Source organism: Miniopterus natalensis, chromosome 19 (genome assembly GCF_054644295.1).
Source record: "Miniopterus natalensis isolate mMinNat1 chromosome 19, mMinNat1.hap1, whole genome shotgun sequence".
Classification (NCBI taxonomy): domain Eukaryota; kingdom Metazoa; phylum Chordata; class Mammalia; order Chiroptera; family Miniopteridae; genus Miniopterus; species Miniopterus natalensis.
The window spans coordinates 2,651,441-2,679,072 of record NC_142099.1 but is presented as its reverse complement, the minus strand read 5'-3'; the positions used below and the strand labels follow the sequence as shown (position 1 = coordinate 2,679,072).

The 27,632-nt window shown below is 45.7% G+C and overlaps 1 protein-coding gene and 1 long non-coding RNA gene across 2 annotated transcripts; one reads left to right on the top strand and one right to left on the bottom strand.

Moving 5' to 3' along the window:
* Positions 1-4,028: 4,028 nt before the first annotated feature.
* Positions 4,029-12,730, bottom strand: LOC107530685 (uncharacterized). The gene is made up of 3 exons (XR_001602555.2): positions 12,633-12,730; positions 10,705-10,868; positions 4,029-6,152 (listed from the first exon to the last, which is right to left on the bottom strand). It is a non-coding gene; the product is annotated as an uncharacterized LOC107530685 (long non-coding RNA).
* Positions 12,731-12,845: 115 nt separating this feature from the next.
* DPH5 (diphthamide biosynthesis 5) lies at positions 12,846-27,632 on the top strand. The gene is made up of 8 exons (XM_016204578.2): positions 12,846-12,937; positions 13,133-13,290; positions 14,821-14,945; positions 17,708-17,816; positions 21,906-22,026; positions 24,981-25,020; positions 26,033-26,136; positions 26,813-27,632. The coding sequence occupies exons 2-8, from the start codon at positions 13,156-13,158 to the stop codon at positions 27,040-27,042; spliced, it is 864 nt and encodes a 287-aa protein (XP_016060064.2). The 5' UTR covers positions 12,846-12,937; positions 13,133-13,155; the 3' UTR covers positions 27,043-27,632.

Here is a 27,632-nt window from a genome sequence, read left to right as displayed (position 1 = left end):
AGCAATTTGGAACATGAGGAAGCAAAAAACACCCAACCAGACGAGCAAAAAGAAAAAAGAATCCAGGAACATGAAGATAGTATAAGGAGCCTCTGGGACAACTTCAAGCAGGCCAACATTCACATTTGGGGGTACCAGAAGGAGAAGAAATAAAGCAAGAAATTGAAAACCTATTTTAAAAAATAATTACAGAAAACTTCCCCAACCTGGTGAAAGAAATAGACTTACAAGTCCAGGAAGCACAGAGGGTCCCAAACAAGAGGAACCCAAAGAGGCCCACAGCAAAACACATCAAAATTAAAATGCCAAAGGTTAAAGACAAAGAGAGAATCTTAAAAGCAGCAAGAGAAAAGCACTTAGTTACCTACAAGGGAGAACCCATATGACTGTCAGCTGATTTCTCAACAGAAACCTTTCAGGCCAGAAGGGAGTGGCAAGAAATATACACAGTGATGAAAAACATGGAACTACAACCAAGACTGCTCTACCCAGCAAAGCTATCATTTAGAATTGAAGGTCAAATAAAGAGCTTCTCAGACAAGGAAAAGCTAAAGGGGTTCATCACCACCAGACCAGTACTACATGAAATGTTGAAGGGTCTTCTTTAAGAAGAAGCTAATGAACAGAAGAATCTGACAAACTAAATAGATTCAGAAACACTGACGCATGCAACAGATGATCATATTTCAGAGGGAAGAGGGAAGGGGGGTGGAGGGTGGGAAGAGATTAAACAAAGAAGTTATATGCATATATACATAACCCATGGACACAGACAATAACAGGGTGAAGGCCTGGGGAGGGGGTGGGAGCAAGGTGGAGGGGGTCAACTGAGGGGGGGAAATGGGACACCTGTAATGCTTTCAACAATAAAGATAAATAAATTAAAAAACAAAAAATAAAAAGACCATGATTAGCAGCTTGGAAATTTCAGTCCCGCCTCTCAGTCTCTGGAGAAGGGAGGGGTGAAAATGGAGTCACTAAGCAGTGGTAACTGCATGGTGAAGCCTGCACAGAAACTCCAACAGTTCAGGGTTCAGGGAGCTTCTGGGTTGGTGAACACATTATATATGTGCCAGGAGGGTGGTGCACCCCACTCCAAAGGGACAGCTCTTGTGCTGAGGACCCTTCTAGACTTCACCTTATTTATCTCCTCATCTAGCTATTCATGTGTGTCCTTCATTATGTCCTTTACTGCACAATAAACCAGTGAACATAAACGTTCCTCCAGGTTGGTGTGAGCTGTTTTAGCAAGCAATATAATCCAAGGAGGAAGTCATGGAAAACTTAAATTTGTAGCTAAACTGGATAGGTTGTGGGTACAAGGTGTGATACTGTGATTTATAATAAGAAATATATATTTGGTCTTCATTGTTCCTGGCACATGGCTGCCAAAACCTTGGGATTCTCTATAAAACCCACAGGGGCATCTTTTGTTACACTGTAGCCTTGCGTCACCAGTTCCTGAAAGCTCCAGAGCCATAAAGAAAACAGGAGTGTCCTGCTATTCACAAGCACCTTCCACCCATGCCTGAGCATACTACAATGAGGTAACTTTCAGAAATCCCTGGGGATGGGGGCTTGTCAAGGGAATTGGCCATGATTAGAGGATTAGAACTTTCAATCCCACCCCCTCACTCTGACCTCCAGAGCCAGGAGAGAGGCTGGAGGTTGAATCAATCATAATGGCCATTGATTTCATCATCCTAAGTAATGGAGCCTCCATAAAAACCCCACAGGAGAGGTTCGAAGCTTTCAGGTTGGTGGTGAACCCCTGGAGATGGTGGGAGAGTAGCAAGCCCAGGAGCATGAAAGCTCTGAGCCCCTTCCCGCATACCTTGCACTAAGCATGTCTTCCATATGGCTGCTCCTGAGTTATGTCCCATTATAATAAACCAGTGATTTAGTAAGTAAAATGTTTCGATGCGTTGTATGAGCTGCCCTAGTAGATTAATCAAACCCTAATAGGGGGTGTTAGGAACCTCTGATCTAGTCAGTCAAAAGCACAGGTGACAACCTGGACCTTTGATGGACACCTGAAGCGGAGCAGTCTCTCGGGACTGGGTCCCTCCCCTATGGGATCTGACACTGTTTACAGGAAGATGGTGTCAGAATTGAGTTCAATTGTAGGACACCCGATCAGTCTCTACTGAGAACTGAAGAATTGATTGGTGTTGGAAAAAACAAACATCATACCCTGGGACCTACTACCTGTGATTGGTGTCTGAAGTGGGGGTGGTCTTGTGGGACTGAGCCTTAACCTGTGGAGTTGAATTGTAGGACACAGCTGGTGGGAAAACCCCCACATATCTGGTGTCAGAATGTGGAAGTAATGAGAGTGAAAGAGGGAGCTTTCCCTAGAAGTGGGATTTAATTCCTCAGATACAAACCCTTTGTCAGATATGCGTCTTTTGAATGTTTTCCCAGAAGTATTTCCTAGTTCTGATACATTTTTCTTGTACAGTCAGCCTCTAACAGTCTTTGCCAAATGGAAATTCATGCTGTCAGTTCAGCATCTGAGTGCCACTCGGACTTAGTGTGTGAACACCAAATTCCTCCTTCTTTTGGTGAGAACATTTTAGCTTACACCCTTAGCAAATTTCAATTATACAAAAGTGTTAACTAGTGACATTACCCATCAGATCCTCAGGCCTTACTCATAACTAAAATTTTGTACCCTTTTACCTACATTTCCATGTTTCCCCCACCCCCTAGCTCCTGGCAATCACTTTTCTACTGTTTCTATGCACCTAACTCTTCTTTTATGGTACCACGTGTAAGTGACACCACTTAGTATTTGTCTGTCTCTGACTTATCTCAGCATAATGCCTTCAAGATCTACCAATGCTATTGCCAATGCAGGATTTCCTTCTCTCATAGCTGCATATATACACCACTTCTTCATCCATTCATCTGTTGATGGACACAGGGTGTTTCCATGTCTTGGCTATCGTGAATGATGCCCCAGTGAACATAGGAGTGGGGGTATCTCGATATCCTGTTTTCATTTCATTCGAATCACAGTCCTTTCTTGATCTGAATAAAGCAGGACAAATGAACACGAATTCTGGGTTATCAGCATGATTTACATTTCACAAATGCTTCCGTTCTGGTGGCCAGGCTTGTTTTGAGATGGTCTATAACTTGGATAAAGAATGTGGGGGCTTTTCCAGGTTCCTGTAGCCTTAAATCTTGGAATTTCCCCAGTGATCAGTCTGTTATTCATGGTGGGCTCCTAGAGTTTCCATCTGATGACTCAGAATGATGGCTGGACATGCCAGGAAGACCAATCATGTAATGAGAAGGTTGGGACTCTCAGCACAATCTCTGGAGAGCGGAGGGGAGATGGAGATTGAGCTCAAGTCATGGCCAATGATTCAATCACACCTACGTATGAAACCCCAATAAACACTGGACACTGGAGCTCAGATGAGCTCCCCATTAGTGATGCTTTATGTCCTATCATACATTAGTGTGTGGGTGGGGAACATATGCTGACTCTGGTGAGAGCACTCAGAAACTTCACATCTGGGACCAGCCCAGACATCACTCTACATGCTTCTTCTTTTAGCTGGTTCTGATGTGTATCTTTTTTGCTATAATAAAACTATCAGCTGTGCATAGTGCTCCTGAATTCCATGAGTTGTCCTAGTAAATACTCAGACCTGAAGTGGTCATGGGAACCTCCTAAATTTGCAACCAGCTGGTCAGAACTGAGGGTAGGCCTGGAGATTCCCCAGCTTACAGCTGGTGTGTGAAATGAGGGCAGGTTTGTAGAGGGTGGTGCCCTTACCTTTGAAGTTGGGCGTAACTTTAGGTAGGTAGTGTCAGATTGCTGTGAAAAGGCTTTCCTGTATTCACTGCCGCTTGTTTCCCTGACCTACTCCCTCTTATCTCTGAGCTCTTTGATTCAATAGGAGTTGTGACTATTTTTAGAGCAAACCTATTTTGAATTATAAAATTTTTGTAAAAAGCACTGCAATTGTGGATAATAGTAATTATTTGTGAAGTAAATCAGATTATCAGACATATTTTTTTATCCAACAAATTTTTATTAAGTATGTTCCAGAGGTGCATTTGTCTACAGGACACAAAGATAAAAGACACAGTTCCTGCTGTTAGGAGCTGACGGTCCATCAGAGCCTCAGCCAGTGCATACAGTAGAGCTGCTCGGTGCTGTGAGAGGAACACGAAATGGGGAGGACATGGATGCCAGAGGAGTGGGTGAGCAGGAGAGGCAGTGGCGTGGAAGAAGTGACATCAACTGAAGTGTGTGAGCTGAGCAGGGAGCACCTGGGAGGAAGGGGCACAGTGGGGACAGAGGGTGGTGTGGAGGGTAGAGAGGAGTGCACCCTGGTCCTGACATGAAGCTGAATGGCACACAGCAGAGGTAAGAGCTGCAGTTAGAGAAATATGGGGCCAGAACATAAAATGCCTTCTATACACGATGCCAAGAAGTTTGGATTCCATCTTCAATGTGGTGGGAAACACTGGAGGATTTCAAGAAGGGGCATAAAATAATAAAGAGATGTGTTTCAGAAAAACATATTTGGAGCAGTGTTAATAGATTATATGTCAGAGGAGCCTGGGATGAGTTTTAGGAAGTGGTGAGGTAATTCTGGAGGAAAACAGCAAGGCCTTAGAATAAGGATGCACCAGGGAGGCTGAGGGTTCGGTGTGGATGTGCGCTGCTCGCTGCAGGGGACAGGGGGAAAAAAGCATCTCTGGTGGGAGGACAGTTCAGTTTTGTAGATTCAGAAGCTGTGGAACCACAAAGTGCAGCAGGCGTGTGATTGAACAGTTGGGTTGGCAGCTTAGGAAAGAAATTGCAAGTGAAAATGCAGATAGGAAAGCCATAACTTTAAAACTGACTTTGGAGCCACGGGAGTGAACCAGATCAAGTAGTTGTATTGGAAAATAGATAATGGGGGCAAGACTCCAAAGAAAGTTGTGCTGATTATTTTTAAGTCAGGTACATTCTACATGCTGAGGAAAAAAAGCCAGCGGGAGGGGTAGGTGAAATTATGGAAAGGATATGATGAAGCAAGGTCTCTATGAAAGAGGGGAAGAGATTCAGAGCGATCCAGAGAAAGGGTGAGGGATACATGTTCATCACACAAGATGAGGAATACTGCATTTTGAGTGAAAAAACCCACAATGGTAGGGGGAGTACTACAGAGACAACACTGAAGTTCAACTCAAAGGTAAACTCCTCTCAGGGACAAAAACAAACCAAAAAAAAAAATCAAGTAACAGGAGATTCAGGTCTATTCAAGCAGGAGCACAGCAGGTGAACAACGGTCACTAGGCCACCACCTCCAGTCAAGCAGGTGGTATGGAATCCCTATGAATAGCACTTCCTGGGGTTGTGCACAAGCTGTTCAACTGTACTCAGTGAGCCTGACAGTTCCCACAGGGGGTACCTAGCTTTTTGGGGGTCTTGCTTGGCAAAAGAGATGAGACCTTAGGTATAAATATCAAACCTGAAAATATAGACTGTAATAAAGGGATGAGCCTAGGAGGACTGAGAGCAGGTCAAATGTATCCACACCTAACACGGGACTTTTCCAGGCAGTAAGGAATGGCAGCCAGACTACAGTTTAACCAGTGCCTTTAACGCATAGAGAGAACATGTCACTATGGAAATGCCAGCCTAGAAAGCAGGGTTCAGAAAGGGAACTTATGTCTATGGGGCTCAGAGAATTCCATTAGCTAGCATGCTGTGTGGCAGATCAATATGTCCTTATGTCTTCCCAGAATCTCAGTAATTATACCCACTTACCTATTTGGATGTTATGCTTATCAAGTATCTTCAAATTGGCATCTGAAAGAAGGGATGTCCTAGTTAGAATGCACATTCTTCCCTCTCCCCAAACACCAGTAAAGCTGACAAAATGGCAGCCAGATTTGTGTCTCAGAAACAGGTAAATGTGGTTAGGATCAGTCCATTGCTAAGAAACTGGTGTTCTAGGCAACCTGAAAGATCCAGTTAACAAGTCTGTAAGGCTGATGTCCATCTGCGAGGTCATCCCATCTGCACCAAGTCAGGATCCCTGGACAATACCCGACCAACAGTACCCCCAAAATCATGACATAAGTCAACTGTGGTTATCTGGTGGCCAGTCAGGCATCCAGAAAGAGGGTCCATGTGTCACCTAGATATTACAAAAAGAAGAGAATTAGACTGAGCTATTAGAGCAGTGTTGAGTATAATCAATCTCATTCCTGTTTCCCGTTGTGCTGCTTGTACCCGTGTACAGTGGGCATCACTGTGTATCATCAGGTTATCCCAATGGAGCACAGCCTTGAATGCTGCTTTCCCCACCTGTGTCCTCTCTAGAGGGGCGCAGACAGTTAAGTTATGCTTCCTCTGGCCCTGAAAGTACAGAACACGCAGCCCTGTGCAGGACACTCAAATATGTTTCTTGTATTGAACCAGGCACAGTTAGGGGCCAGTTAGGTATCACAGGGCTTCAAATTAGCTGTGGAAGGAATTAGGCTAAATCTGCATGGGGCGAACACTCACGAATGTGCGAGAATCTGTCAAAAATGTGATCCTCAAGAAAAAAAGGAAGCCTAGCTCTCAGGAGGCTTGGGGAGAGGGGAGTGAAAGTACTGCCAATGACTCGCAGAAATGAGTAATAATCTCAACCCGCTCTATACCTAGCTATTCCTGTGTCCAGCTGGCTACAAGAGGGAAGAAAAATCCCACAGCTCCTTCCACTTCTGTTGGAATTTCACCATGAAATGGAGTTTACGTTTACAATAATTAAATGTTATGACATCCCTGGAAAGACTAAATGAGAAATTTCCTAGGATCCATTTCTTTGTGGTTTTAAATGTGATTATATTGAATGTAAAGTACTGTTAACTTAGATCTGAATTTATTTCCATTTTCCCACCATCGACATAAACTTCTAAGAGTAAGAAACATCAGGTTTTAATTCATCACTGCCCTCCCCTCCAAGTTACTTGTGTTCATGGTCATCTACATTGTTTATATCGTCGACACATCTCAACTCAATTTTGCCACTGAGAACATTCTAGATTGAGTGTCACCTCACGCACAATCACAACCATTGTGTACCCAATCACCCCCCGAGTCTCGCCTCTCCACTTGGTTCCACTAAGTGTGTCCTGGCTGGACTGCTCTTGTTAGGTGGTATGTTCGCCAAGACATTCTACAAACATTCATGTAGCACCTGTTATGAGCAAAGCGCTGACACAGGTGTACAGAGAACATGCAGACACATAAAACACAGCCCTTTGCCTTGAAATCTACAGTCTGCTAAAGAAATAACATGCAAAAGGAGTAAACTATTAAAAGGAATCAAAAGAGCAAGGAAAGAAGTTGCTGCTTAGGTGAGGTAGGAGGGCACCACAGACCAGGGGCTTCTCAAAGGGAATTTAAAGGGTTCCTGCTGGATGAAGTTGGGAGGGAGCACTGCAGGAAGAGACAACACATAGCAATGTGTGGGCATGAATGTTGAGACAAATTAACCAGAAGCAAGATGCAAAGAAGATGACAGCAAATAATTAAAGACAATAAACACCAGGTGAGAATCTCAGCACATGCTGCCCAGTGAAGACCACTTTTTAAAAATGCCATTTCAGCATGTAATTGTATGGCACAAATCATTAGTTTAAAACAAAACAAGCAAAACAAAATCAAGTAACACGAGATTCAGGGTCTTTTCAAGCAGGAACACAGCAGGTAAATAACAGTCACTGGGCCACCACATCCAGTCCAGCAGGTCGTATGGAGTCCCTGTTAGTGGCACTTTCCTGAGGTTGTGCACAACCTGTTCAACTGTACTCATTAAGCCTGACAGTTCCCGGGGGGGAGGGTATCTGGCTTTGGGGGGTCTTGCTTTGTGAAAGGGAACACATTCATGGTGAGATGGGGCCAAGAGCAAAAAATCAAGTCTCTCAGCAGATAGAAATCAGGTGTATAGTTCAATCTCTTGAAATAACACAGGAGAGACACATGTAGGTACGAGGCAAGGCATTCTACTACTGAGAAACACAGGGAGGCCATACAGGAGCCCAGATAACAGGTAAGTGACTGTGTGGCAGGATTAGTATGATTCTGAACGTAATTTCTAAGTAAGAACTGTCACAGCTTCTTTAAGAACTGAATTAGTTCCAGAGACTCACACCACCATGCCCCAAACAACCCCAACTACTGATGGAGTTTAACTAGCTGAAGGACATAATTATTAGGAACCAAAACATGTAATCACATCATTATTCAAGAAAAAAAAATGTTTTGTTTTTTATTATAAAAATTTTATTTATTTAAAAAAAAACTTATTATAAATACCAGTTAGTGTTTCCTTTCATTACAAATAACATTTCAGCTTGATTATACATTTTAAAAGCTTTGCGCTTTAAGCCTGGAAATCCATGTCTTCTGAGTACCAAATATTCTACTTGCTAATTCACTTTTTTTTGGGGGGGGGGGGGGGGCGTTGGTCCTAAAGTACAATTTCACTTAACATATAAAAATTGTGTAAAACCAACTGGCCAGAGATAATCTTTGTTTGGTAGTAATATCAGCTGCACCACACTGCAAGCCTTTTGACATTCATGTTACTTATATCACCACATTTAATCCTCACAAAAACCCTAGACACTGGTAATATTTATAACGGAAACTAACATTTAATGAATGATTACTGAGTACAAGACACTGTTCAAATACCTAGTATTACCTCATTTAGTCCGCATGACAGTCCTATGTGGGAAGTAACTTTATTATCTGAATTTCACACATAATGTGACTGAGAATTCAGGGACCTCCCTAAGGTTGCAGTGCTAATAAGAGGAATCCAAGTTCAAGGACTCACACCTCTTGACTCCAAAGCCCAGGCTCCAGACCACAAGTTTTACAGGTCCTGCCATTGGTATACAGGGAGTAAACAACATTGTCGATATTACTGTTAGAATTTCACAAGAGTTATTCAGTGAATGCCCAAAGATGAGCAATAGCCAGGAGCAATGTGAGTCTGGATCCAAAGAAACCATTATTTTCAAAAAATTTAATGAGCTGTGAGAGTGACTTGTTCAAAAATGCTAAAGAGAAACACAGCCACTCAAAGTTACAACAGAAAATATTGCTGCAAAACAAACAGAAAACCAAATAAACAAAGTAAAATGCAAGGAAATGAGGTTAGGGTGAAATCATATCCCAGGTCTGCCTACGTTTTAGAAAATGTGAAACCAAAGCCACTCTAAGAAAATGAAGTTTGTGGAAATTCTGCAATTTGATATAGACAGTGGTTTAATTTTGGTTGAAAAAGTTTCTAGATTTATTGTGGGGGAAAAAAATCAGTCTGAAGTAGCACAAGTGACAATACTGCTAAATCTGAGTAACTTGAGGTCTACACAGCTTATTACTTATTAGCACACACGTTTAATAATGACTATGTACCTGGTTTTAAAATTTTTTATATTCTGGTTATGCTACCTTCCAGGCTTAAGGAACTCTAGTATTGTGTATTTTCAAATCAAAATCTGTTTAAGGAAGGTAGAGAAGGAAGAGGAAGAAGAGACTTATTATTGGGGTTTAGAATCGTGAAATAAAGCAAAGGCCCATAAAGAGCCCAGGTTGATTACTGAGCTAGTCTCCTTTCCGTTCTAACCCATTTCTTCTACTGAAGGGGGTTTCTGAATCCTATAGCGTGTCTTAGAAATCATCCAGGTTAAAGTATTCATCTTAGGATAGCAAAAGTGGTCCAAACTCACATAGTTACTGGCAGGAGAGCCAGAATGAGTGGGCATCCTGACTATGGGTACTCCCTCTGGGCCTAAGTCTATTCCTCAGGCACACACAGTCTCTGTGCAAACATATAAAGGCCCATTTAGAGAGAACACCTTATTAGAAAATGGGTTTCCTCACAAGGATAGATTCAGTACTTAAAGAACATTGTAGTGGGGGAGATACTTTTGCCTTAAAAAAAAACTTTTTTAAGTTACTTAGAAAAAAAGTAATTATATATGAGGTGATTAACGTCATTAATCATCAGGGAACTGCAAATTAAAACCACAATGAAATATCACTACACACCCACTAAAATAAAAAGGACTCACAATACCAAGTGTTGGCAAGAATGTGGAGAACCTGGAACTCTCACCAGCGGTAAGTGGGAATGTAAGCTGTACATTTTGGAAATCCCAGGGCACTGTTTACTGGAGTAGAAACACATACATTCTATAACCTAGCAATTCCAATTCCTGGGTGTATGATATGTTCCAACAGAAATGAGTGTTATTTCCAACAAAAGATATAACAATGATCATAGCAGATTTATTCACACTGACCCCAAACTAAAACAACTTAAGGGTCAGAAAACAATAAAAAAAGAGAAGTAAACTGTGATATATTCGTATAACGGAATACTATTCAGCAAGGAAAAAGAATGAACTTCTGCTACATAAAACAACATGGATGAATCTCACAGAAATAAAGTTGAGCCAAAGAAGCCAGACATGAAAGAGTACATTGCATTACGATTCCATTTGTAAGAAGAGACAAAGTAACTTAGGGTGCTAGAAGGCAAATAATGGTTACCTTGGGGAGGGGAAGGCATTTACACGAAGGGGACAAAGGGAGCCTTCTGTGAGGTGGGAAATGTTTCGTAGCTTGACCCAGGTGGAGGGCACATGGTTGTACACATATACAAAAATCCGCGAAATTGTACTTACGATCATGCGGACTTTGCTATAATACATAAGCTACAGCCCATCTCCAAGGCTCTTCCGGGTCACGTCCTGCCGCAGAGCGTGGTTCTTTTCCATTGCTGTCCAGCACCGTCAGCACCGTACTGCATGAACGCACCGCCATTCTCCTTTTTATCCTTGTGGAGCATCTAAAAAAGGTTCAAAACATTAATTTTTTAGATCCCAAACGAACACTTTCACCGCTCCCTGGCAGACTGTTGACTCAAATACTACGAAACGAACCCCACTTGCAGCGCTGGCCGTCCCCTTGAAGCACCAACGCACTGCCGGGCCCGCACTTAACTGCTGGCAGCCGGGGCTCCGCGCTCAGCTCAGCTCAGCTCAGCTCAGCGACGGGAAGGAAAGCTGCTCTCAGAGAACCTCGGGCATAGCAGTGTCTGCTTACGGTGACCCTTTGAGAATCAACAAAACACTGCATTTAGAGGGTTGGTCTGTGATGAACGAACTTGCGTAATTACTTCGCAGAGCCGCTGTGAACGGTGAAAAGCATGAGAACCAACCCGGGTGGGATGGAGGCGGCCAACCCTCACAGCACACCCCGACGGACCCTAGAGAACTAGATCTACAGCTCCTTCCGAACGCCGCGCCGGCCCTGCGCGGAGCCTCCGTGCGTGTCCTTCCCCGTCCTTCCCGGTCCTTCCCTCTGCCACCGCCCGGCGCAGCCTCCGCCCCGACACACCGCGGGAGCTTTACAGCTTCGGGCTCCCCCATTCACTTCCACGATGCGTCCGAGGCTCACTCCCGTCTACGGGGAGAGGGGGGTCCCCACGGAGGGAACGGACAGAGCCTGTCACCGAGAGAGTGCAGAGTCGGCGCCACGGGGGATGGCGCCCAGAAGGGAGCAAGCAGCAGCATAAAGCCCGGATGCACGGGGCGGAGCTGCGCAAAACAACACAACACACACACACACAACACACACACAACACAACACAACACACACACAACACACACACACAACACACACAACACACACAACACACACACAACACACACACAACACACACAACACACACACAACACACACACAACACAACACAACACAACACAACACACACAACACACACACAACACACACACAACACAACACAACACACACACAACACACACACAACACAACACACACCACACACACAACACAACACACACCACACACACAACACAACACACACAACACACCACACACACACAACACAACACACACACACAACACAACACACACACACAACACACACACAACACACACACCACACAACACACACACAACACAACACACACACAACACAACACACACACAACACAACACACACAACACAACACACACACAACACACACAACACAACACACCACACAACACACACACACCACACAACACACCACACAACACAACACACCACACAACACAACACACCACACACACAAACCGGCACAGGCGCGGGGGGGGGGGGCAGCAGGGGAATTCTGAACTGTCAGCAGCACGACTGGACTTGGCCTGGGGTGCGGCCACCCGGCCTCGGGGCTGCGGCCACGCATCTGCAGGAATCCCCCGGGGGGCGCCGGGCGGGGCTGAGGCCCCCTCGGGGTCACCGCAGGCCCAGGAGGGTCTGGGCGACGACGGCCCGGGCGGCCCCAGTCACGCCGGCGACAAACCCGAGGACGCGGCCCTGCTGGGAAGCCAGACCCCGCGCCCGGCCACGGCTGCCCAGCGGGCCCCCAGCGGGGAGACGGGCGACGGGGTGCCCAGCGGCCCTCTCAGGGGGGAGACTGGCAGCTGGGCGACAGCGGCACAAAAGGGCGGGAAAGGAACTGCGCTGCGGCCGCCTCGGGCACCGTCGCGAGGCCCCCGGCCCCCGCCCCCCCGTCGTGTCCGAGGAGCAGGGGACTCCCTCACGTACCCGGACCCACGACGCGGACGCAAAAGCCACTGGCCTCGTCCTTCCGGGGGCCACGCTGCGGGGGTCCGGGCGGACTAACCTCCCCGCCCCGGCGGCCGGCCGGCGGGTCGCCTCAGGAGCAGCCGGCACCTAACCCGCCGACCTGACCTCTTGACCCGCTCACCGGCGCGGAAGCCGGGCGTCTGTCGTAAAGTGCCGTAAAGGCGCCGGCGTTTGCGGCACCGCAGGTAGAGCGGGCGGCGTGAGTCCCGCCGGTCGCGAACCCGCCGCTCGGCAGCCGCGGCGCGGTGGTCGCCCGCTTCCAGGTGGGTGTGAGGAGAGAAGGGGGGGCGGCTGAGGGGCGTTTACCCCGGCCCTTACCTGCGGGGTGCGCCAGCCTCGCTCCTCGGGACCTGCGGTTCCCCTGGCGCTGGGTCGGTTCTCGTCTTCGCGTCCATCGCCGGCCTCCTGGTGCCCGCCGCGCCGCCGACGCCCGTGTTCCTTGCTCATTTGTCCTGCAGCCTCTCTCCGCCGGGACTTCGAAATGCTTTACCTGATCGGCTTGGGCCTGGGAGATGCCCAGGACATCACCGTCAAGGGCCTGGAGGCTGTGAGGCGCTGCCGCCGGGTGTACCTGGAGGCCTACACCTCGGTCCTGCCCGTAGGGAAGGAAGCCCTGGTAGGTGCCGAGGCCTCGCCCCCGGGAAGGTTGCCGCCCGCAGCCGGTGCCGTGCCCCCCGCGCAACCGAATCCGCAGGCCTGCTTGTCAGACCCTTTCAGACGCATCCCCGGCTCCTTAAGGATTTGGGGAGAACGGGACCCGTAGGCCAACCAAGCGAGGGGGAGAGTGAAAGGGTGCTTCGTCTCACTTTACAAGTCTAACCTCGGCGCTTTCTCCAGAAAGTAGGAAAGGAAGGTTATTTTACACCCCAGGGCATGGTTATCAGACCCCTTACCTCTGAGACAGCCAAGCAGCGCTGTCTGAGTGGAGGGCTGGTGAAGGGGCTCACTCATCCTTAAGGAGCTGCTTACATGTCCAGACACCAAGCTGGAAGTCTTTCCACAGGGAACAGTAATTGCCTTTCTGTCTGTATCAATCCAGAGGCGTCTTCCTTTTCTATAAGCATCTTCCCGTAAGGCTCCTACCCAAACACCTGTATGTACTGAGCGATCCCGGCTGGTAGTCACCGCACCAGGTGTTGGGGTATCGTGTTATAGCTGGTTGTCATTGAGTTTTGGAGGAGAGGTTAAATTCAGGCTCCCTCCCATTACAGCGATCCTTATAACCTTGGACTGAACGATATAATCCTTGTAACGAACGTGATCCTTACGACTAGCAAACATCTCAGCATGTAAGAAGTAGTATCATTCAGCAGTGCATGCACTTTGACTGTGTTTGAATTACACGTCACTGCACAGGGAATCGGTTGTAAGACTCACGATCTTGCTTAGTAGCTGTACCCACTGCAGCCTGACCGCCAGCCCACCAGGCCCCCCTCTCCCCGCATGCTGCCCTCCAGTGAAGGTCAGCTCCTGGACATCTTCTCCAGAGCTGACGTCAGGGGTTAGTTCCCAGAGCACTTTGTAGGGAGGCTTCCTGTACGTTTAGAATTCTCTCCTTCCGCTGCCGCTCTTCCTTTTTCAGCAGGAACTACGAAGTACTGCTCTAAATTAGTCTTTCCTGCAATTAGATGGGAATCTTTACTGCTTCTGTAAGCAACTAAATCGTAATCTTCGCTCATTTCTCATTGATGCTGCCTTTTATTTTAGCTAGGGTCCCATAGGTTTTCCCAAGGAAAAGTTAATAAAACCCAAACTACCGTGTACACTTATAATTATTGTTTAATATAGCTATTCCATATTACTGTGTTTCTGAAGGAAGGCTCATGCATACATACATAATCTCTGTTCATCCTACAGTGTTCTGCCTGGTGTCTTAGATCCATATCGAGAGGTAAATTTAAAATGCAAAAAGCCTCAGATGTGTGGAGATCGACCCCCTCTTGGGATATTAAGAGAACCCCAAAGACAGAGTTTAATTGCAACTTGATGTAGACTGCTAGCTCACTGATGAGTTGTATTCAGTACTCTGTGTTTGGGTAATTGCCAAAATCTACACCAGCCCCAGACAAAGATTGTTGTGTGTGTGTGTGTGTGTGTGTGTGTGTCCCAATTGTCACCTGCTGTCTCATTTTGATGACACCCACAGGAAGAGTTCTATGGAAGGAAACTGATTCTTGCTGATAGAGAAGAGGTGGAACAAGAAGCAGACAGTATTTTGAAGGACGCAGACGTCAGCGATGTTGCATTCCTGGTGGTCGGTGATCCTTTTGGGTGAGTCACAGCAGGCGTCTGAATTTCAACTGTATTTACTTCTTCCTAATCAGTAAGGGTCATCCTGTTACATCCAAAATCTTCTACCTGTCAGGCTGTAATGGGGGACTCTGTCTACGTAGGCTCTGTCTAAAATTTTGTCGTTTAAACTTTCATTATCTTTGATACTGATGAAGAGCTGCTTGGCAAGGGTGTGACCATGTGTATCACCTGCGTTGTTTATCAAGTGTCAGCTCTAAAGCCTGCATCATTGCTTCCGCTGTTCTTTTAGGAGGTCACGAGGGCGTCCAATGGCTTAGCTAGTATATTGCTATTAAATAAGCATATTACACCTGCCATTTGTTTTGCAGGTAAATTGCAAGCATCTTCTGCTTCCTTTGTCTAGGCCTTTTTTCCCTTTTCTAATTATCTCATATTTAGCAATATTGCTGTCACTTTACCTGCCATGAATTTATCATCTGTCAAACCTCAGATTTCAATTTCTCATACCCACTGGGAGCCCTGTTCCTCCCCATTACAAAGAGGTGGGCCTCCGCTTGCCTATCGGGCACCATCAATCTCTGATGTCAAGCCAAACAGAAGAGTCTTTGTCTCCAACTGGTGACCCAAGAGTTATGTCACAGATTTAAAAAACATAAGGACGATTAAGTCACTGTGAGCCCACCACCAGGGATATTTTTCAAAAGGATGGAGTTAGGGGTGCATGTGTCTGTCAGGAAGAAAGTAATTTATATCCATATGACATGCCAGGGACTGTGTGTCATTATTATGCTTGGTTGCAAATGACACTGGATAATCAGACATTTTAAAATATTTAAATAATTTATTTTAGCCTCTGACACTGTTTCCTGTAAAAGTAAGACTTTCTCCAAAGGCAGTGCCTGTCTTCTCCAACCTCCCCCCCTTTTTTTGGCCACAAAATAGTAAAATAAAATAAGGGTATTTTTAAATCCTATATAGAAAATGTCTTGGAGCCCTTGTAGGATTTTCTCGCTATCACAGTGGTTCCTGCAAAATCCCATCTTCTCTGTATGACACCTGGACTCACCGAAACCTCCAGACTTGATGGTGCCACAATGCTTACAGTCACCTGAACAAGTAGCCTCAGAGTCACCTGATGTCACATCATCCAGTCACTGACGAAGCCCAGAAGCCGGGGCTTGTATTTCTGGGCATGTGGCTCTATCCACAACCTCGTGTGTGTGTGTGCGCGTGTGTGGGGGTGGCTATATGATTGTGATAGAGCACCATGCCTAGAAGCAGTAATGTTGTCTTTACACACACGCTTTCCATTCACCGTAAATGAGGCCTTCCCCGAGCCTGAGGCGGGTGTGCTTAGGGTACTGGTGTAAGCCTGTGCTTCAGACCAGTTTTGCCCTTTTTCTGACAGTGGTGTCGTCTAGGCAGTCAGGTGATAGATGCAACTTCTGTCACAAATTTTTACAGCAGAGCTCTCCTTAGTTAAGCATACGTATGTCAGTTTCACAAAATCAAAGCACTTGGCCAGGTCGTTAAATCTTCACAGTGCACCAGCCACATCTGGTCATTTTAAATGAACTCATGATACAAAGAGAGGCCGTTTTAAACCTGATTTTCTCTCTGCTCGTCTATTTAAATTACTCACCAAGTAAATAATTCAGCCTTCCTCAATCTTAGTGATAAGTTGTGAGATTCTGTCGGCTATGATATTAACAACATTTTTTTTACAACTGGCATTCACGTTGTTTTTTAAAAGCCTACTCTAAATCAAATTAATGGTGGTTTTTTATACTAGTTTTTATTTTCTGTGTATGATTAGAAACAGGCTTCCCTGGTGGGCATTTGTTAATCTGTCTGTGACGGCCTCCTGGGGTGCAAGCCCTTGATCTTCCTACTTGGTATGCGTTGTCCAGAGTTTCTCAAACATGCTAATGTTGCCAGCCCCAGCAGGCCCGGAGGTTTCAGGGGGAAAAGGCCTCTTTAGCAATGAGATTCTGAATTGATGTGGCACATCTCAGAGTCTCCATATTTATATTTATATACAGGGGTGTGCAAAAGTAGGCGTACAGCTGTGAGTATGTGAAACACAGAGTTTGTTCTTGTATCATTATTCGTTCATTTGTATTTATTTCTATTACAACCGTAAGCCTATTTTTGCCTACCCCCATATATTCGCTCTTCCCCACAATCTGTCTAATTATAATCATTAGATTTAGCTCAAAAGAGGTAAGGCAACAGGCAGGATTTGCACATGTACGAATTACACATAGGAAGACTGTTATAAATACCAAGACTGCTAGACAGGTGTGGAATCCGACCAAGAGTCTGTCCACTAGAGCTCTAGTACAGAAAGACGAATATTGACAGGCTGTGAAAAGGCTCTGTATATTCTGCCGTGTTGGATTTTAAATACAAAACAAAACCGTCAATATATAGCAGAGATCAAGAAGTAGGTCTGTCTGTGCCATAATTTTGGCCCTAAGACCAAAACGTTTGACAACCCTGCTCCAGAGTTCAGTTGCTGAGCTCACACCCACAGATGTCGGCAGGTGTTCACGGGACAGAAGAGCAAGGAAACAGCCAAGGCTGCTTAAAGTGGGTCAGGTGCAGTTCAGCGTATGAAGGGTGTGTGCAGACTTATACTTCTCCTGCCGAAAGCCCAGGAATTGAGGAAAAGCAGTGCCCGACACTTTGATCTACTTGAGCTCATGAAATATTATGGCTCTGCTGTCTTAAAAAGTGAATTGGTTATTTGAATCCAACCCAGTCTTTTCTCACTCCAGGGCTACGACGCACAGTGACCTGCTCCTGAGAGCCACAAAGCTGGGCATCTCCTGCCGGGTCATCCACAATGCCTCCATCATGAGCGCCGTGGGCTGCTGCGGCCTGCAGGTAACCCACAGAGGGAATGGCTTCTAATGACACTGAACAAAAATGTTTTATTTTCCTACAAATTGCAAGTAGATTTTATTATATTTCATAAACTATAAGACATTATTATTTTATACTGCATTTGTGTATACTAAATTTTTTAATACTGAAAGTTTTTATACTTTTTCTCTATAATTTAGATCCCCCCCATGGGAATAGACCATTGAATTAAACTAGAGAAATATTTTAATCTTACATTAATTTGCGCATACATAAAAAGCAAATATAATCTAATTAAATCGATTCAGTTTTCCAAAGCCTTTTTACTGTCTCCCAAATGGCTTGCTGTGTGTTGCTGAGCCCATGCTTTTCCACACAGTGTTATTCTCTGTGCCTCAGGGCACTGTAGTACAGCATTTCTTAAAGAATCTATAAAAGTCAAAAGCCAGTGCCTGGTAGGCTTTTAAGCCAACTTTGTAATTATTAGTGTGTAAAGTTATTTTTAACCCAACAGTCTTCATTCTGGGGGTTAAATGAAACATGTTTTCTTGTTCCATGTTATCTTGTACTTTTCTTGGAAGGATCATAGTAGCCATATGTGTTCACTGTCATAGATACCTTAATAGGCGATAAACACGAGGACAGGGCTTCAGGTTCTCTTCACCTGTCTCTCAGAGCACCCAGCGGGGCTCTGACCTTGCAGTTGTGATGCTCAGAGACGTGTACTGAACTGAACAGAATGCTTAGCTTCATAGTATTGGCCTTTGGTTATGGTAACATCACTCTCTGAGCCCCAGTTCCCTTTCGGAAAAGAAACATTGCTTTAAAAAATAATTTTAACTGATTTTAGGATGAAACCACATAATATAAACAGTCATTGTAATTATTAGTAATAAGCGTCATTAAAATAGCATGAACCAATAGAATGACTTCCTTTGCATGCTCTTGCTGGCAGGGTGGGCAGGCTTGATAAACTAACCAGTCTTTTCTATCTCTGATGTCTGTTTTGATTGTTTGAAGTTTTATGTAGACAAGTACAAGCTAATGAATATGGGTAGGAACATTGACACGGCTCATGCTCACTGGCGGGCTCTGAGTTACTCCAGGTGTAAGTGCTCAGGAAACAGACCTTGAGTTCACTCAGTGGAGACATCTGCCCGCTGGGAGTGGCAGTCAGAGAGTGGATGAGATACACTGGGCCGTGTTAATTTTCAGAATGGGATCAAGAGTAATGCAGAAAATAATACAACTCACATAATCTGGCATTGACTATTTCTGTAATTACAATAAAACATTTTAATGATTAAAAAGCAAACCCTGTGTTATTGGTTGCGGTTGACTTCAGGGCACGGTTGTAAAATTTTCTCGTCATTATGAAACGCTTCCACTTTCTCTGGCAGTTGCGTAAGTGGCCTCAATCGTTGCCATATTTCTCCCTGTTTATATAAGATACTCCTACTGTGATACCAGCATGTTGACCTCAAAGGAGTTCTCACTGTCCGTTTTCAAGGCAGTCACTGGGCCTTACAGTGGTCCCGGGACTGATGTAGAAGTGACCAAGCCTTAGGAGGCTAAACCTGGTAACTTGTGTAGCGAGCTGTGCAGGTGACGTAGCCCTCCAGTCCATTAGTCACTTTGGAATTACTTTTGACCACTTGATAAGTAAGGGGCATATTAAAATTTTTTTCTTCCTTTTCCATTTCCACTATAACTTTTAATCACTGTTTTAATAGCTACCTTACATCATTCTCTCCCACTTTATAGTTGTTGTTTTTTATTATGGATCTGATTGTGCCATTCTACTCAAACAGTCCTGGTAAATCCCACCCTGAACACAGCGTTGAGTGACATGTGTATGAGTGTGTCTTTGTGTGTGTGTCTGTGTGTGTTTCTGTCTCTGTGTCTGTGTGTGTCTGTCTGTGTGTGTGTTTCTGTCTCTGTGTGTGTCTGTGTGTGTGTTTCTGTGTCTGTCTGTGTGTGTGTGTGTTTACCGTATCACAGACTCCTTGGTTTACTCGTCACACCTCCCATTGCACCTCATCGCAGTGCCATGCACATAACCGATATGCAACAAATATCTGCCAAGTTGAATGACTTATTTATGTATTTATCCCCCCAAGTTGGATCCTGTCTTTGGAATTACAAGCTTTAAATTGTAATCCTTTCATTAATTCCTACGTGGATCCGCTCATCTTTGTGTGAGAATATAAACCTCGTCTTCTGCCTACCCAGTTGTCCAGTTCTCTGTACCTCGCATGTGGCCTGTGCACATTCTTTCCTGAGTCAGCAGAATCCATGTGCATCAATGTTGAACAGAATGCATGAGGATTAAAACCAACTCCACAACCAGATTGTGTGGAAAGAGAGTAACTCGTGATTATGTGGATCTGTGGCGCTTTCTGACAGCTGCTGGCTCAGCTTTCTTTTATTTCACACACTTAACTGATCTGATTTAGAATAAACATATACATAAAAAATGTGTGGGGCATAATAGTGGTCTTAGCAAGTTAAATTTACTAATTTTCCATATGCAGAGAAGATATTTTTTAACTTAAAAGTGACTATTTTTACTTGAATGTAAAATAACAAAAGATTAAAGCCTAATTATGAAATGGAGTTTGCAGAGCATGTGTGAAGGGAATGTCGGTGGCAGTGGTGTTGAGGACTCATAGAGAAGAGAAATCAGTAGTCAGTTTCTAGTACATTATGGAGCGGGAATGGACAGGAATTGGCTTATGGTAAGATTCAGGCAGTAGAGTACTTGTTATAGGCATGTTGGGCAATCGCTGTCTCTAGGTAAGTTGCTCAATGCCATTCTAAATATTGCCCAAGATTTCCCACGTCTGTTCCTTTGTTCCTACTGTCTTGGTCTGCCCCAGTGTGCAGTTGCTGCCATCTAAATCTTACCCTCCCTCTAAGGTCTCACCTACTCCTTTCTCTGCAGAAATTACCTTCAGGTGCTCTGTCAGAGGGGCGTGCTGAACTACAGTACACACAGCCTGCACCTCTCATCTTTGATCATTACTTGCTACCTACTGTCTGTCTTTCTTGTGTATCTTCTCACTCTAATTAGTGTCTTATATATAGAAAAATGGCTCATTTTGAGGCAAGTGTTTGTCTTCAATAGATAAAAGCATAATCCAATATCGAGTTAGATAAACTGCTGTGTGGAAAGCTTCCTCCAGGTGAAAACAAACAAACAATAAGTGTGCATTGACCTACTATTGTTAGAAAGCAGCTCTGTGCATAGCCTCTACATTGAGCTCTGCATCCATAGTTTGGGGGGAGATGGTCACAGTGCAGAGGCCGCCTACAAGCCGGTCACCGCTCGGGCTCTGAAGCCTTGGTTCTCGTCACTGTGGTGTTGCCCCAGTGCTTTTCATAGTTTACTGGTAAGTGTTGGGTTGTGCAACACAGACAGGCCCTTCTGTTCTTTGAGGTACTGGCATCCAGGTGGTGAAACTGTTTGCATAATGCTCTGGAGTTCGTTGAAGAAGTTTGCTCCACCATGGCCGTGGGAGTGACTGTGCCCATAACTCAGGGTCTAAGAAGCAGTGCTCACAGGAGGTTCCCTTTAAGCCCCCGAGTTGGGCGGTTCAGAGATGCTGTACACAGAATGGTTCAGCTAACATCTCAATTCCCTTTCAAACAATCTGTCTCCTCTGTTTTTAAGTATGTTTTTATTGATTTTTTGTTGTTGTTTTAGAGCTAGAGGAAGGGAGAGCGTGTTAGAAGGAGAAACATTGATGAGGGAGAAACATTGGTCGGCTGCCCCCTGCTCTCCCCCTACTGGGGATCGAGCCCACAACCCAGGCATGTGCCCTGACGGGAATTGAGCCGGTGACCTCTCGGTGCATGGAATGGTGCTCAACCAACTGAGCCACACAAGCCAGGGCTGTCCCTTTCTCTTTGAGCGGGGAATTCACCTCTAGGAATCCTGAAATACCGACCCTTTCAGAGTGTTTCTGTATGGCTGCCTATATAATTTTAACTTCAATAGTTTTCCCTTGCAGTTTTTTTTACAGAGTAGTACTTATATTTTCATAGCTAACAACCAAAATAAAAAGTGAATTGTCCCATCATTAATTAAGGATTTGATTTTTCCCCCAGCTGTATAAGTTTGGAGAGACGGTGTCCATTGTTTTCTGGACGGACACGTGGAGACCGGAGAGCTTCTTTGACAAGGTGGCAAAGAACCGGCAGAACGGGATGCACACGCTGTGCCTCCTGGGTAAGCGCAGGCGGCCGAGCCACAGCCGCAGTCGTTCTGTGTTCTCCTCTGCATGTTGTGTTGGGTGGACCTACTCTGCTGGTAGCCAGCTGGCAGTGAGAAAGGAGCGGCCTGGCCGCCCGCAGGCCCCGCTCTCCCAGCCTCTCGGGAGACCTGCGCTCTGCTCCGTTTACCCTGTGGCTGCGCCGCGTCATGCCCTGAGATACCCATCCTCTCCACGGCTTCCGAAGCCCAGCGCCCCTCAGGTCACGAATGCTCCTCCCTGTATCTCATAGTTGACTGCTATGCTGTGTTTTCTTATTTTAGCTTATTGTCCGAGCAATCTAGGACTTTGTTAATTAAGTAATTAGTTGTATCGTTTTTGTCCTTGGATTTCTCATGTGGAAAGAGACCAGTCTTACTGTTTTGTGGTTTAAGTATATGACAGCTGAGAGATTGAAAACTGGCACTCATGGGCACTTGGACACTTGTGTGTGTTTTACAGCAGGACAGGGAGAGAAGAGCTGCAACGGGCAAGCTGCTCCAGAACTTCTCCGTGGAGCCATGAAGAGTGGGGGGAGGGCAGAGAAAGTAGCACTGATCTTTTGGAAGCTGTGGAGAGGCAGTTAGAAAAACGGTCTCCAGGTATTTGCCGAGTGTTTGTTTCCTCCATGCTCAGGGTGGAGGTGGGCTCTCCTGGGACTGTCAGGAAGTGTCAGACGTGGGTCCTGCCCTCAGGGTTTGGAAATCTAGCTGGAGCTAATATGTTGCACAGAGAGGTTTGAAAGGACAATTCGGTTCCATTGTGTGGAGAGGCAGGAAGGACAGACCCGAATGCTGGCTCCCTAGCTCTCTTTCTAAGAGCTGCCTTTTTTCTTGGCTTTCCTGGGAAAAGGCAAACAAAGTTAAACAATATCTTTCTTAGTCTGTTAACAAAAGCAGGAACAAGGTATGAAGTACAGGGTGGGGCAAAAGCAGGTCTACAGTGGTTCATATGGAAAGTAATACAGTAATTAATAAATAATCAGACGAGAATAAACTCTGTTTCCCATACAGCTATAACCTACCTTTGCCCCCCCCCCCCCCAGTATGAGATACCTTGATCCCAAGTCCTCAAACCATGGATCTCATCTGGAACCTCCTCATTTAAATTAGTACGTGCTTATTGAATGCCTGCTATTGGGCCAGACTCTGTCGGGATTAGTGAGAATATACCATGGTAGGCAACCACAGAGAATTTAAAATGTATTTGGAAAGATAAGACCAATCTATGTGATGGAATTACAGTTTAGTAAAATATGGCATTAGTTGTATAGATATTTCCAAGAACAGAGAACATTTGAGGGGAAGTGAGCAAAGGTCTTATGAAGGAGTTGGCGCCCACACACTTCCAGGATGGGTAGTTTCAGATGGACTGGTGGGTGGGTGAGTGGTGGCGGGCGAGCCCGTGAGCACATGTATCCTGGAGACGTTTGTGGAGTGTCTACCCACAAGTTTGCACATGCTGGGTCCTGGCTCTGAGATGAGTAGGGGAAGTTCACACATCAGGACATGGAAGGAAAGGAGTGACTACAGCCTGTGTTACGGCAGGAAAGAAACACTAAGACTGGTCAGGCTTGAGAGGACTTCACTGATGTTCAGCTACAAAGCAGTCACCCCTAAAATCCCCAGGTTGTCTTCTTTTTTAAAATACAGTTCTGTAGAGCATGTAATTCAAAAAGCAAAAAAAAAAGAGGGAAATAATAAATTACAATTTTTACTATCACAAATAACACTTCAGAAGTTCAAGGTGAATGATTAATAGCTGTTTTGGATTTTGAAAAATCTCACAGGTACCATTTAAAGGGATCTAGGTTGACTTACACTCCCAGTAGTGCTGGAGGACATGTTTTCAGTAACAGATATGCACTTTCCCCTGTATGTCCAGATAAGTGGAAATGTTAAATACTGATATTTCAAACCAGAAGAATACTTTCATCACTGGTCCCAAGGACATTTAGAAGTACCTATGTGGGATTAATCTCTGCTGTATTTTTCAAGCAGAGTCTTTAGTGTCCTTTCTAAGAAAAACTTTTATGATCACTTAGGAGAACCAGAAGTCTATCAGCAAGACCCCTCAGTTGCACTCTGTTTATTTTTGCAAAAACAAACCCTGGCTGACCCATTTGTTTTGAGCCTGTGGAGCAGGAAGCAGCTGCTGCCGCTGTGTACTGAATCCCTTCGAGGCCAGGGAGGGATCTGCCTTCTTAGCTTTTACCAACCAGTCCAGCGAGTGCCAGTGCCTGAGAGTAAAGCATCATGTTGCTATGCTTGGGCTGCCGGGCTTCTCAAAGGCAGGTTCTGTGCAGTAGCCCCCATGGCGTCCCCGTACCTGGTCCAGGCCAGTGCTGGGGAAGCCCTGGTCATTCATGACTGTTTGGTGTTAAAGTGTAAGCTCTTCATAAGCTATCAGGGCAGGCCTGACCCTTCATGAGAAGGCAGAAGTCTTGTCTCTTCTGTAGTAAGAATTTCCTTCTATGTATGTTGCATGCATTGAGACTGACCTGGTGCCTGAAAAACAGGTAAGGGGAGGAACATAACGAGATTCTCACTTGGGGCTGTGCTGTCACCAGCTGGTGGAAGTGAACTCAGAGATGCGGATTAGCTGTTAGGGACTGTACACGCCAGTATTTGTGTGACTCCTTCCTGTGCCTTCTCTTCCAAGAGGAAATTAGAGCCTCTCAGGATGATCTCAGGGCCAACCTCACATTTGTTTCCTAACTAATTACCTTCACACAACCACAAGCTCCCATTCTCTGTGTTTCCACTGAAAAGTGGATAAATACAAGCGTGAGGGAGACTCATAAACACTCAAGTGAGCTTTTTGGAGACTTGAAATGAACATTTCCCCCAAAACTTAGGTTTACACGTGGGATTTGGGGTACAGTGATTAATTACATTAAAAGAGAACTATTTTTTATTTTAATCTCCTGCAGACATCAAAGTGAAGGAGCAGTCATTGGAAAATCTAATGAAGTAAGTCTTGTTCTGGGAGTGCTCCCATCTTATTTTAATTCCTTAGCAAGTCAATAGATTCTGCTCCCATGGCATCAGTTCTGAAGATTGTAAAAAATCAGCTGTCCCTACAGATAAAGCCGGAACACTTTTAATCATTATTAGGTAGTGACAAAAAGTCTGACAGAGTGGGCGTGGCCTGGGCTTCACGGGTCCATTGCTGAGCATGGTGGCCAGCACTGGGCAGGCACTCGGCACTATTTGTGGGATGAATGAATGAACTGGGCGTCAGAAGACAGGGGTGAGAGCCCTCAGTCTGGCTCTTGGACAAGTGACTTCTGTCTCTGAGCCTTGTTTTTCTCACATGACCAATGAGAGTAACAGTCCTTTTCGCTTAGAGAAGCGGCATCCAAATAGCGGCTCCTTCCCACACCTGAGGGAGGAGCCCTTGAAACAGGGCTGTCACTGAAAAGCTACTAGAAAATTTAAATTTATGCTGTGGCTTACATTGTCTCTCTCAGATAGTGCTGACCCAAGAGTTGTGTTGACAGTGAGTAAAATAATTATATCAACCTTTTTGTAAGCAGCTCTGTTTTTATTATGGTCATTGAGCCAACACTGTAGGCATGAGTCACACAGACTTAAACAGATTTTACTCTCCAAGGTTTCCAGGTGTTTACTATTTAGTCTGTTGTCTTATCGGAGGAAATGAAAAGAGGAATTCGGGGCTCAAACGGGCAATGAAAATACTGTAGAGCCTGATTAAGCTGGGGTATAGAACAAATTGCCACTCGTTTTGGATTATTTTCGCCTAAGGTGTCACTTTGAATCAAGGTAACTTTTAGGCATTTATCTTTTAAGTTGTTGGGCTTTTGTTTCTGGCAATGTTGCAGTGAGATAGGAGACCACTGTGTCCATGCTTCTGCATCTCACAACGCAGGTGTGGCGCTTGGGCGTGCCTGGGGGCGCTGTGTTCATGAGCAGGATGTAATTTCACGACTACGACCAATGGCACCCGGTGTTCTACCTACAGGGGACGGAAGATCTACGAACCTCCTCGCTATATGACCGTAAACCAGGCAGCCCAGCAGCTTCTGGAGGTCATTCGGAACCGAAGAGCTCGAGGAGAAGATCCAGGTACTCAAATCCCCAGCAGCGCTCTTGTATCCCGTCCCCGCTACTCCCCTGTACTGCAGTGTGTAAACGATAGAGCGGCTGACGCGCACGCGCGCACGCACACACACACACACCACGGCGTGTGGACGCTGGAGCGGCCAGCGCGCACACCGAGATGGAAGGCCGCCGCCACCGAGGCGGAGTCACCTGCGCACATCCTACTCATTTTCCAGCCTCAACTCAAACCTCTGAGGCTGCGAGTTGTCCTGAAAGGAAAATAGCGCACAGGACTCCGTAGTGAGGCTTGTCCTGCAAACAGACTTATTCTGTTTCCTCATTCTCGGCACTAAGACCGGGGCTGGTTTCCTTCAGGATAGAGATGTGGAAAGTTGTCCTTATAGTCCTGCCATCTAGACACAGTATATAATAAAATGTCGATGGTCAGCAGATCTTTACTGAGAGGTCCTTAAATGAGCTGGTCAGTATGTTTCAAGGTGCTGACTGCCTTTGGACACCTGACTCCTGATGGGAAAGATCGATAAAGAGATTCTGGAATGCAGGTAATTTAGAAAAGCCTTCGGTTAGATCATTGGTCCTCAGAGAATGACTAAGGAGATTTACAATATTTGAGGCTTAACTGCTGGACAGGCTAATGCGTTCGAGGAACTGAATGGCCGTGTCTCTCTCTGTTAACCAGTGGTCACCGAGGAGACACTGTGTGTTGGCCTGGCCCGGGTTGGAGCTGAGGATCAGAAGATCGCAGCTGGCACGCTGCGGGAGATGTGCTCTGTGGACTTGGGGGGACCCCTGCACTCCCTCATCATCACGGGAGGCAGCCTACACCCACTGGAGATGGAGATGCTGAGTCTGTTCCCTCTGCCGGAGACCAGCTCGGGGTCCCAGAGCACTGAGGGGCCCCACTCATAGACGTCTGCTGTGGAGGTTGATCTCAGTCCCAGGGCTCGTGTCATGTTTGTGTAACAGAGGGAACGGGTTTTCGGTTTGCCTAGTAAGCACAGTGACCACGGAGAGCGACGTGGATGCCACCATGCTGTCTACTGTGGCCGCGAGCTTTTCCCTCTGATGTCACCAGCCAGTGCTGCTGTTCTCTGCCGGTTGTCAGGATGTAAACACATGGAGCAGACCAAGCAGGAAACTTGTAGATAGACACCATCAGCAGTACTGTCGAAAAGCAGCCTTTCCTCATGAAACCTCTACACAAGGGGGAACTTCTTCCACACACGTGGCCCTGGCAATGGTGGGATAAGTGCCTCTGAGCCAAAGCCCATCGGAGCACATGCCACACAGTGACTTTGCCCTGGACCGCCTTGTCTTACTGAGCCCACATCCTAATTGTGGGGCTCGTACGCGGCTGTCCTGGGAGGTTATATAATCATCAATTATAAATGCTCAGCCAGCCGTGTACAGTTGCTCTCTGGTTTCAGATAGCAACTCTTACAGCTAAGCTGACAAATGGAAAACTTGGTGACTGCAGAATAAAGTTTTTAAAAATTTGA